General features: G+C 37.3%; 1 protein-coding gene across 1 annotated transcript; it reads right to left on the reverse strand.

Moving 5' to 3' along the window:
• Window positions 1–2,323: 2,323 nt before the first annotated feature.
• Window positions 2,324–12,216, reverse strand: LOC119192210 (complement factor D-like; the record flags this gene model as incomplete). Its single annotated transcript, XM_037446047.1, is given in 6 exon segments — window positions 2,324–2,957; window positions 2,960–3,035; window positions 3,710–3,832; window positions 4,129–4,290; window positions 4,763–4,859; window positions 12,054–12,216. Coding segments are annotated over 6 exon segments (1,037 nt in total), but the record flags the coding sequence as incomplete, so codon positions are not given.
• Between the last annotated feature and the right edge of the window lie 1,176 nt (window positions 12,217–13,392).

Below are 13,392 nucleotides of genomic sequence, written 5' to 3' on the forward strand. Positions count from 1 at the left end.
TTTCATCATACGTTCGTGTTTGTGATTTTTTTTGGCAATTTGTAACGTTTATTTTTTTATTAGTACGCAAAACTAGTTACATAAATGAAACTGTCTTATGAGCAAACACAAGATATATGATTACTGTGTGTAACCTTATACTCACAGGGACTTTTTGACATTGCCTTACTGTTGTTATTAAATTAATTTTTGGTTTTGCAAAGCGGTGTCATGTTTTGTTAATAAGTTTTTATTTATTTGCTTTTTTGTGTTATTAAAAATCAGTATACGTTGATGAAATCATAGTTGAGGACATAATTTTAAGAGTTTTTTGATGTATCTCCGAATTTAAGGGTCCAACAATAATAAAATTTATATGCGACCAAACGGAAAGCATTAGCTTTCGAATAAAAAAAACATCAAAGTTAGTGCACCCAGTAAAAAGTTCTAACGTAACAAACATAAGAAAAATACAATCGAATTGAGAACCTTCTCCTTTTTTTGAAGTCGGTTAAAAATAAAAAAATACGCACACTTAATTCGTAATTGGGGGGTTAAACTCCCTAACTCCGCCCCTGCCTCAAAACCTTGACATGAACTCAGCCGGGATTTGCAAGGGTTAATGTATTAACTATTGGCATAAATTATAATTATTTGATGCCCGTAATATATTCCAACTACGTCCCAGATGGATACTGGTGATGTATGGAACATTAATTATGTTTTCAGACAGCTTTGTTTGCGTCAAAGACGTTTCGTGGAATAAAAAGAATTAGGGATATCCGGCATAAAAAGTAAGAAAGACAAAACACGTATTTCTACTGGTGGTAGGTATCTCATATGTGAGAGTCTGCCTGGTACCACCGCACTGTCTATTTCCGCCAAGCAGCAGTGTGTAGTCACTGTTGTGTTCCGGTTTGAAGAACATTGTGGCAAGTATAACTATTGGACATACTTAACATCTCATGTCTTAGGATGGCGAACGCAGTGGAATACAAAACAATACTTTGTAATTCAAAGTGTTGGATGGTGTTTCTACTGTTTATGACAGGTCGTGTCGCTTATTATCAGGCGAACGGCAAATTTATCTCGTCATTCAAAGCAATTAAAAAAAACATATCATGCGTTTATCCCTAAAGGGGTAGGCAGAGATGCAACCAGGGCACCCACTTTTCGCCGTGTGTGAAAAGTCATGGTCTGTGTGTAAAATTTCATCCAAATCTGTTCAGCTGTTTTTGCATTTACTTCTAACTAACATCTAAACGTCTTTACAGATTTTCGCATTTATAATATTAGCAGGATATTCTGTAACCCTTAAGCGCAAGTGGATAGAGGCGCATTTGCACTGAAATTATAGTTGCCATTGGCTTATATTCTATAGACACGAACGTCCATATTAACTAAATGTTCAAAATCTGAACTAAAATGGCAACCAAACAGACACTGTTGTAACCTATTTATTCACTTGAACAACAATTAATTTTACTTATTTAACTTATATTTTTTATTCTCATCCAGGTTTACACTTAGACTCGAGTTCTTATATTATGAGCGCCACTCCGTAGATAACCACACGCTGTCAATGTTGAAATCATATTAAAGTCAGGTGTACGGATTGCAGTACAGTTGAGTCGAACAAGATGAGTACGGAACGCCAGATCTAGTACGTAGTACATATATCTATATATCGATGGTTCTAATCAACATTTATTTTTTCTTCAAAAAATAAAATAGAATGGTAATACTTTACTCAGAAAAAAAACTAAACGTGTAAAGATGATTTGAATTCCGATTTTGTTTAGATACTTTGTAAATGACTGTACATTAAACCTACAAAGCATTCAAACATATTTCGTACATCAATGGAACAGTTCAACCCATTAACCTAATTAGATATTCGGACTACCCACATTTACAAAAGGTTCAGCGAAATAGAAGCTAACAAATAACTTGCTTTGTAGATGGAAAGTAACAGTAAATTAGTTAATAAAAATAAAGATGTTGATAAATTCCAGTCTTTCTAACATTAAACCTAAAGTTAAGAAGGATCAAGAAGAAATCTTTATGTTATTAAAATACTTCGAATATGATGGGTAATCGAAAGCCGTAAAATCAACAACAAAAATGAGAATTTGTAGCCAGTGTAACTACTGGACATATTAAGACTTTACATCTCATGTCTCAGGATGGCGAGCAAAGTGGAGTACCAAACAATACTTTGTGATTCAAGGTGTTGGATGGTATTTCTGCTTTTCATGGGCAGTCGTATCGCTTACCGTCAGGCGAACGGCAAGTTCGTCTCCTCATTCAAAGCAATAAAAAATGCAATAAAATACTGTACAAATGAATATCATGTGCTTTATGTCTTTTATCTTAATAACTTAGCAAAACCGAAATCATGTTGTTACATTTTTTCCGACACCATGATGTGTGTTCAAACTATTTAAGAATAAAATTAACTTAATAATTATTTTTCTTAATTGAATAGTACAGAGAGTCTATTACAATAAGGTTCTTAAAGTATAGAAATGTAAAACAAAATACCTCAGCATTAAATATTATTTAACTATAATCATACTGCGCATACTTCTTTGGCATGAATATTGGCAACTTCTTTCCGAATTTCCTCAACCATTCCCTCCTATCCTCTTCGGCATTCGGGTCATGGGTTGTTGAAGTCTTCGCCCTAGCCATATTCTGCAAATACGACTCGTACAGACTCATTCTTGGTATCACAGAATTATCTTCTGCCGGTTCCAATGGCACGTTGATAGGATCGAATGGTAGAGTAAGCAGAAATTTGCTAGGATCAGCAAAATATGGGTTTAGGCCTGTAGAACTCTCTGTGGTGTTAGGTGGTTTGGTGGTTTGTGTGGTGGTTGGTGCTGCGGTGGTGATTGGCCGGTTCCCTTCATCCCATATCACCGAGTCTAACCATCTGGCGAAACTGGAAACTTTGGGGAAGGCGTGGGTTTTGTGTAGACTGCGCATGGTTGGAGGAACGATGATATCGCGATCAGTGTTTCGTTTTGAATTACTGCTCCGCCGTTGTCTTGCTGTAAAGGAATTGTTAATTTTAAAATGGTATATGATTTCTACTTATAAGTGTAACAGGATTGCTGTATTAGTCTATTATTTCAATGTCTATATGTTTACTGATTTCACAAAAAAAAAATCTTTTCGTGTTATTTTTTGATGCGTAAAAGTAATGTACAAATTTAAACACAGGAAACTACCCTATTTAGGTTTCACTGAATAAATCATTTGTTATACATTTTATTACTTAGATAGGAAATTGTTTGTGGAGACTCCTTTAATTTGTTTAAATTTCGCACTATAGCTGAATAGGTTCATACTACACATATAAAACTCAATAAAATATTTATTACATTTTATAGGTCCAAAATTTTAGTAAAATGATTTTTTTTGCGGGCACGCTAATGAGACCCCACTGCATCTGATTTTATGAGGAGTGGGTTCCAATAGAATGTCGACTGACGAAAGATGATTACCCATCGACAGTCGACACAATTATTCCGGCCGGTTGGAACCGAATACACAGGCTAATCCCAGCATGCGGCACACTTACGTGGGCCACTATGGCGTGTTTTAACACTTTGTGTACGGTGATCGCTATACGAGAGGATAAAATATGTACCAGAAAAAAAATTTTGCCCTTTTTTATCTACTGCATCAAGTATATAATGATAATGAATTTTACATTACTTACCCTACAAAAGTGACGATTAAGGTCTTGAACACCTCCCACGCAGATATAGTGTCCTGGTAGAAGCTTGGTGTTGTCGTCACAGATCGAAGCTTCGATGATGGGCGCGTTCACCACTCGAATATGCTACAAAACATTGTGCCATTTACTCCTGGAGTTTGTGCATATTATGTATTTAAATAAGTTAACTAACGAGCTAAATATAGCTATGTACTCTATATGGTTAATTTCTTTGTGGAGTAAAGAGAGTAGTCCAAGAGATTCACCAAGTTCAAAAACTAAAATATCTTCAGATTCCAAAAAAAACTAACTAACTGACTAAGTACAATAGTGGTTCTTAGCTCCATGTCGGAACAAGCAGAAATAAATTATATGTTCTGGTTTCCCTGATGTTTGAATTCCCAAAAATCTCATATACTTACCGAAGTAGGAGTCCAGGCAATCATCGACGCTAGATAGCCAAGCTCCACTTCTTCGTCAGGTTTGGCCAATTGTGCCGCCTGGACCCGCGAGCCGAACTCTAAAGGAGCTTCCAACTTCACCGCTGACACTTTTAGATCGAAGTTGTTTATCAACATTTTGATCTGTAAATAATACGGTAGTTGACTATTTTTTTTAAATATATCCATCAATAATATATATCATCCAAAAACTAACAGAAAAAAGTATTTTCAAAATCCACGCTATAAACTATGCAGCATTAAAATTTCGTAGAAGGGGCAGCTGTCAAACTGTGGTAGCAAATTGTGACGTCATCGTGTGTCATCGACCATAACACTGCTTACGTGAGAAAGAGATAGCGCGGTACCCCATCACGTATGCCCACAACACGTTTGATTGAACTAGTGACAGCATACTCGGAAACTATTTACATATCTCAAAAATACCCAGAAAATTCAGATATATTATCTTGAATCTTTTTTTATTAATCTCTGATTGGATCAAGAAACCTGTCCGTCTAAGGATGCTACTATATGGTTAAATATAACTCTTAACAATGAAGTAACAAAGACTATTCACAATCCTTTACCAATAAATCAGCGTAAATCACATTACCTTATACAACGACCCGCCCTTATTGTTGTAGGAGCTGCCCACTCTAACGGAGAAATTGGCGAGGTTTTTGTGGCTCACGTACGACGATATTATGTCTCTGTGAATGAATTGTTGAATTAGTTATTTCTAAGAGCGTAGCCAGCCGATGGCGTACGGGGTGGGGCAACTTACTATGGGGAATGAGGAAACTATGAATTGTAGGTTAAGTCGAGAGCAAGTGTTCCTCCTTCACTAGCTCTTTCCCGCTTTAACGTAGAGCAGAGCGTGATTGAGCGTACGGAATATTAGGAATTGAATTGGTGAATTCTTGTTTCGACGTACGGGAATGATCTATCAAGCAAGTCAAGTCAAAGACTTAGGACTTTGGTTACTTTACATTTGGCAATGTTTTTAGAATCTATGGGGGGGGGGGTGGCAGCTGCCTCTCTTGACCCCCCTTGGAGACGCCCTTGGTTATGTCGGTTAGTTGCTTATAGGAGTTGAAATGCCAGGATTCTTTAGTAGATCAGTATGAAAGGTTTTTTGGAGTCCAAACAGATTTATCCAACTTTTAAGGCCACTGTGTCTTGTGCTTTGCTTGTCAGTAAGAGTTGAAATGCCATTTCTTTAGTAGGTCAGTATGTAAGAGTTTCTGTTTGAACTAATTTATCCAACTTTAAAGGCCATTGTATTCAGTGCATTTTCTGAGCGTTTTGAGACTACGTCTTATTTACAGCCGTTTTCAATAAAAGATATCAATCTTCAATCCAATTTCGAGAATGAACAAATCAAAATAACTTATTTGTAAGCATGTCAAATAAAACTTTGTTCTGATTGGTAAATTTTTGAGGTAGAAAAAATCGATCGTTTATTGAAAATTGTTAGACGTATTAATGATTGCTATTAATAGTTGTTTTTTTAATATATCTCAAAAAAGGGGGGAGTGTTATTAATTCGCTATTACGTACGTTTAGATGGACTTAAATAATTGCGTACGATTATTGATACCAATAATTGATCCATCTAAGTACGGCTTCCATATCTCATGGTGGCAAACGTATTGAAGTATTAACAAATATATATTTACTCTACTACCAGTTCTAAAGCAATTTTTGAACAGTCAAGAACGGGCAAAAAACTCTAGAGTTGCTCTTTTCAAAATCAGTATAAACTAGAGTCTACACGCTGCTGGTGATGCTGGTGGTAGGATACATTTTATATCCGACCGGATAGCGAACACTATATATGTAACGAAATAGTTACGAGATTTTTTGATTCATCTGTCTTGTTTATTTCTTGTCTGTACATTGGGTCTATCAAATATTATAAATAAATATATTAATAAAAAAAAAACGACAGAACAGACAAAATCGTGAAAACTATTTCGTTACAGTCCAAATGTTATAATAATATCTTGTATAGACTGAAAAAATAAACTTCATTCGTTTCTTTGGGAAGGAAAAGCAACAAGCGATTTTATTTAAACAATCAATATAAATAACTGATCTTATATAGATAATACTAAAATTATACGATAGTCGTAATCACTTCTCAAATAAACCCTCGTCGGCATTCAAAGAGTGCTAAGATAGACGGGACTTTCGGAAACATTGTCATACAAAAAATGTTTCGCTCATGTGATGGTTACTGAATCTACCGTGAAATAGCAAAACACCAATGTAAAATACATAATATTTTTTCCATATAATGATTTGCATTTGATCCGTAGGAGAACAAAGGTTACTGACATAGCCCATAGGATTAGCAAGTTGAAGTGGCAGTGGGCCGGGCATATAGCTAGAAGAACCGATGGCCGTTGGGGTCGAAAGGTTCCAGAGTGGAGACCACGTACAGGCAAGAGAAATGTCGGACGCCCGCCTACAAGGTGGACGGACGACCTGGCTAAGGTCGCAGGAAGTCGCTGGATGCAGGCTGCTTCCAACAGGTCGACGTGGAAATCTTCGAGGGAGGCCTATGTTCAGCAGTGGACTTCCTGTGGCTGAGATGATGATGAATGATTTGCACGTTTTCAATGCGCATAATATATTTTCAGTGAATATGTTATTTTTATATGAATACTTAACAACGCAGTGACATCTTGTCACACGGACATTTCAAATAAGACAGGCTTATTACCAATTGTTTTACTTTTGGAGCATATATTTTGTCCTGATGTTCAGTCAGCTGCCTCGGTGACGTAGTTGTATTGCAGCCGCGGTACGGCAGCGCTCTGAGGTCCTGGGTTCGAATCCCGGGTAAAAGTGATATTTGGGTTTTACGCTTAGTATCAGTCCGGAGTCTGAAATCTGTGCCCGATATGGCGATAGGCTCGCCCTCTATCATATCATGAGATGGAACACACTTGGCGAAATGTGGATGCCCTGGTTGGCCTCTGCATACCCCTTTAAAGATAAATGCGTGATGTTGTGGGTGTCCGGTCTATAACTATAGCTACTCTTTAATGTCTTTGTCGGCAATCCATTTATTGAACACAATCGGATCAATCTAATACGAAGTTGGAATTCTAGTAGTTTTTACGTCCATAATTCATTCTCTGAGCACAAAAACCGTTAGTGATTACTTATTAGTATTGGTTAGAATCGTTTGTATTTCATTTAATGCTTTTTATATACGACAAAGTGACCTTAATGCATCTGGTGAGTGGAATAGGGTCCGGATAGTGTCGACTGATGGGAGATTATTGCCCCTCGACAGTCGACACAATTATGCCGGCCTGTTGGAACCGGATATACAGGCTTGTTTCGGAACGCGACACTTACGTCGGCCATTATGGCGGGTTTTAACACCTTGTGTACAGTGGTCGCTATACCAGCCAAGCAGTAGTGTGCAGTCACTGTTGTGTTCTGGTTTGAAAAGCATTATATAGCCAGTGTAACTACTGGACATAATGAGGCTTAACATCTTATGTTTCACGATAGGAAGCGCAGTGGAATACCAAGCAATAATTTGTAATTCGAGATGTTGGTGTTTCTGCTGTTTATGGGCGGTCGTATCGCTTACCATCAGGCTAACGGCAAGCTCGTCTCGTCATTTAAAGCAATAAACAAAAAATTCTGACATACGTAAATAATCCTAAATAGGCCGGTAGGAATCCGGTTCTGTGGACTTTGGCATTGCTGTATGCCATATTATTGTTTTAGGTTTTAAATAATTTACATATTTTTTTTAACTCTTCTTGCAATTAAATGAATCTTCACGCAAAGCCGCGGTCATGACCAACAATATAATGGTTCAGATACCACCACAGTCGAACAAAAGGTCCAAAATGTAGAACAATTAAACATTTAGCTCGAGCCCGATTCGTGACCCTATGTTTGCACGAAATTAACTCAAGATTACCCCCAAATTGTAAACAACGGGAGTTCGCAAATCCGTTCGTTTGTCCCTTTCTCGCCTATGACTTTACTGGGACAGAGCGAGATGGTGATAACATCTGGTCCAATTTAATTCGTTATCGATTAGCTTAATTAGAATTTAATGGAGGAGAAATATAAGTTTATTGTTTAATTTACTCGTTTTGTATCGAATTTATATAAATAATGACGGTGAATGTAATTGCTGAGTAAATTAACAATTTCAGTGTAAAAAAAAAAAATATTCTCGCAGACATGTGGCGTAAATACATCGTAAAGGTCCCGTGGCAAATTAATTGAATGAATTAATGAATCCCTCCGAGCCGAATTTTGGCCACTGCGGCCAATCTTAACGGAAATCAGCCAGGTACGCAGGATATTTTATAGCGCACAAGTATGTGCGCAATACACAGGTGCACTCTCTGTTCCTTCATTCTTATAGTCAGGTTAGATAACAATCCGACATGACATGAAAGAGTTCAGGCGCAGGACCAACGGCGTTACGTGTTTTCCGAGGCACGAGACTGTCACACTGCTAACTTCCTGACTCCTACTGCGACTGAGTAATTTTGAAGATCAAAAAACCCAGTCACATTTATTTCTGGCTCGAGCCGGGATGCGGACCCAGAACCTTAGCGCGATAGCTATGCTCGTAGCTGGTACGCTTAACTACGCCACTGAGGCAGTCAAAGCTAAAGTAAGCTAAGTTAACTTAGCTTTCGGTCTGCAACCCGCATTATCATTAGTTCCTTTCCTATCTTCTGGGTTAGTTAGAGAGATTCCCTTTTATACCTCGTCAGTTTTTTCTTTACACATTGTCTATTCCGATATCCGCAAGCCGTAAAATCCGACAATAATGAGGAATACCGGAGTGGTCACACGAGTGTATACGCCAATATGTGCGCGGGTCGCAATAAACCGGGGCCTCCATTTCCGACATAGGGTCCGAATCTCGTGGGATTTTCGTTATAGGGCCCAAGGGACAGAATTTCATACATCGAAATACTTTTTATATCTGAAAACATAGGCTCAAAATTTATATCGACGGTTATAAGGCTACTTTATTTAAGCGACATTTTACGATACTAACTTTCATACAAATATAATCAGCACTTTTTTCTATGTATTTTTAAACAAACTAAAAGTATTTGAAAAAAAAATTCGCTTATTTCTTACCCTTCTAACCGTCGATAGGAATTTTGAGGCGCGTTGTTCAGATATAAAAAGTATTTCTTCATTTTTACTATTAACTTTTATGGGGAAAGAAGGTTTGTTAGTGTTAATTTTTGATAATAATTTAGGTCATGTTTGAACTGACTTAATTTATTTAAAATTGTCTGACAGAGCATTATAATACAAATTAATGCAAGGAAAGTTACTAGCTTAATTGTTTATATGACTGCCTCTAAAATGACCTGTATCAAGGCACATAATGTTGTTTGTCACTCTAAGACATATGTTAAATACATTGACGTATATTTTTACATGATATATGCCAATGTGTTTAACATCATGATTTTTTCCTCACATGGAAATTATTAAATTATTTTTATTTAAGGAAGATAATGCTGACTTCTGGAAACACAAGATTATACCGAGTTTAGAAGTCAGAGAAATAAATGATTACTTATTATCATGATACTCAGTACTTCCAATAATTGAATATGACGTTCTTGTTAATATGACCGCAAAATAGTAGTAAACAGAGACAATACAATGCTTAGAATATGACAAAAATGACACGACTCCGTATCGCTTTATTGTGATTGGTTGAGACTAACACGTGACTACGTATTGCTCTCTCGACCAATCACAAACTTCTAAATTAAACATCGACTTACAAGTCGCATTTTGTGGCATTCTAAAGATGATTAACTCTCATAAATAAAACAAACACCAGGAAAGCATAAATAATAAAATTCATCCCGAAAAACTAAAATCGCTACATGCTTATAACTTGTTCCGGCTCCCGATACTTGACTTAGTAAAGGGTCCTGGAAATTTTTTGTCCTCTAAAGGTCCGTAAAATGTATGTATTTATCTATTTGTAATGCTTAGCGCGAAATCTGTTACTTTTTGTTTATTGTTAGTTAACTGTGAGTTATTGAGGTCGCGTGTCCAAAATTTATCGCTTTATACCAGGGAAACATATTTCATAGGTATTTGTCTGAAAAAGTGCTGCGCTGATTCCATATTGAACTGGTATTATGGGTAGGCGGTCGTGGTTTTCAAGACGTCAACGCTCTATGAGCAAACCTTCTTCTTTAATCGAAGGTAGGTGTTAATATTTTGCTTTTCTTCCGGGATTCAATCTCAAAATTATATGCAGTGTTATAAACAAATACTTTTATTAATTTTAACAGAAACATGTCGACTACATTTTTGGAAAACCACAAAGGAGACATAAACTAATGTTGCAACTCTACACCACAGACAATATATAGAAATCTTAACAGACTATACTATAATATTTATGACATGGGCATTGCCTCTCTACAGTAGGCACTTGCATATCTGCACACAATTAGAGTCTTGTAAGAATAGTGAGCAGTAACTCGCGATCCAAAGATTTACCTTAGAAGGTATATAATCGTGCATCGGATAGCGGCAGTCGTCCAAATCGCCTTATGGATTAATAACTAAATATGGTCGAATTTTATTGATAACTAGGTTTTGCGTCTTTGCCAGCGTGGAGGAGTTTCCCGGGATAAAAGTCCGCTATATATTTTCCCGGATAGCCTATAACCTTCCCAGGGTCTTAAACTATCTCCATACCGAATTACGTAAAATCCGTTCAGTAGATTTTGAGAAAATCGATAACATACAGACGGTCCAAAAAAGTGACTTTGTTTTATAATATGTATAGATGTAAGTATTCAAACCTTAAATACAAGGGAATATAACACCTAATACAATGTAAACTAATACTAAAATATATCTGGTACATAAATAAACCATTAGTTAGCAACGGACTCTGCGTCGCGCCGCGTCATTAGAGTTTAGACCTTTATTTGCGTAATGACAGCCCGTTCATTAGCCAGGATCGGCGAATGACTATCCACTTAGTTGCGTGGTAGGTAAATTACATTTTACATTTGCTTTACTCGTGGTTTTACCCACGTGGAAGCCTGTACTGAAAATAAATTTTGCTGGTAGTTATATATTTTATATCTGATAGCGACCACCGTACATACATACCATACAAGGTGTTCAAACCCGCCTTAGAAGCCCACATAAGTGTGTCGCGTTGCAGGGACCAGCCTGTGTATATCCAGTTCCAACAGGCTAGTATAATTGTGTCGACTGCCGAGAGGTAATCATCGCTCGTCAGTCAACATTCTATTGGAATCCATTCCACTTACCATCAGGTGTGGGGTAGCTTAGCCGTGCACGTAAACAAATGTAGTACAGCTTTTTTCCACGGTAAAATTAACCTTTAATTCATGATTTTGTTAATGTTAATGCTTAAAATGAAATTTATTTAATCTATCGATAGAAGCGGCGATAGCCTAGTTGGTTGTGGAACGGACTGCCGAGACGAATGTCCGCAGGTTCAAATCCCAAGGGCACAAACCTCTCATTTTTCTAATAAATTATGTGTGTATTCTTTGTGAATCGCTTGCTTTAACTGTGAAGGAAAACATCGTGAGGAAACCAGCACACCTGAGAAGTAATAGGAATTTCGAGGGTGTGTGAAGTCTACCAATCCGCACTAGGCCAGCGTGGTGGACTAAGGCCTAATCCCTCTCAGTAGTAGAGGAGGCCCGTGCTCAGCAGTGGGCAAGTATATAATACAGGGCTGATATTATTATTTTTATATTATATTATCGATATATATGTACTACGTACGTATGGCGTTCGAGTTATATGGACTCTTTGCCACTACAGTGGGGTTACTCTACCGTGTTCTTATAAAAAGCTATGTCATAGTAACTCACGAATCAAAGCACTTGGACAGCGTGATGAGCCAGTAGGAGTTGAGTATGACTGTACTGCAAACGTAGGTGTTGTTCTTGAGAAGCGAACCCGCGTACGGTCGGTGCTGGATTTGCGTGATCCCTGCGCCTATGTGTTCGCTGCTGTCGTCGAGGTCAGCGTCGGCTGGTGGAGAAATGTTAATAGGTATTACTTGTTCTACTAAAGGGCATGATGGTCTAGTTGGGGACGGACTGCTGAGACGAAGGTCAGCGGGTTAAAATCCTAGAGCACACAGTGATTTTTATAAGTTACGTGTGTATTTAATTGAAGATTCGCTTTAACGGTAAAAGTAAAGCCCGTGAAGAAACCGATATACCTGAGAATTATCCATAAGAACTTCGAAGTTATGTGAAGTCAGCTCGCACTAGACCAACGTGGTGGATATAAGGCCTAAAGCCTCTCGTTAGTAGAAGCAAGAGTCCGTTCTACAACCCACTAGGCTATCATTATTACAACATATTAATTCTAATTAAGGTATTCCTTTGAACCATTATACTGATTTTATCGCAAAATAGGTCTACATTATAAAATGGATGGTCTATTCATTACTTATTATTCAAAATTGAATAGAAAATAAACGATACGCGAATTCTGAGGACCAAAATTTGCTGATTTATCAAAAGAACAACGCAAGAATATAATACAGGGCTAGTTGTATTATACAGATGTATATTGTATAATAATTTATAATAGATATAGGTGGACAGATGACGTAATTAAAGTCACAGATCGTTGGACGGCCGCTTCCAATAGGGCGATTTGGAAACTTTGGGGGAGGCCCATGTTCAGCAGTGGACATCCTGCGGCTGATGATGATGATGATTGTTATATATCCGACAGACGCACTAGATTTTATAATTGATTTCCTTTGATCGCAACTTCGCCGGCGAGAGAAAGAGTAAGATAAAAGTAGGCTATGTTATTTCTAGGGTCTCAGATTATCTTCATACCGAATTTCATAGAAATTTGTTCAGTATTTTTGATTATCGTGTTCAGACAGATGCGCCAGGACTTTTTTTTATAATACACTAGCTTTTGCACGCGACTCTGTCCGCCTATAGAATTTAGCAGTGATATAGCTTCCTATCAGGGTACTTTCGTAATCGGTTTAGAAGGTAGTTTCTGAGATTTACGCGTTCAAACAAACTATTCAGCTTTATATATTAATATAAATAAAGATGCAACAATCAAAATGAATTTTATAAAAATTAATAAACTTCCAGCCCTCGACAAACAATAGTTGTAGCTAAGTAAACGGTTTTCATATTGAAAACTCCGCGCAAACTGAAACTAGTTAAC

Source organism: Manduca sexta, unplaced genomic scaffold (genome assembly GCF_014839805.1).
Source record: "Manduca sexta isolate Smith_Timp_Sample1 unplaced genomic scaffold, JHU_Msex_v1.0 HiC_scaffold_2491, whole genome shotgun sequence".
NCBI lineage: Eukaryota > Metazoa > Arthropoda > Insecta > Lepidoptera > Sphingidae > Manduca > Manduca sexta.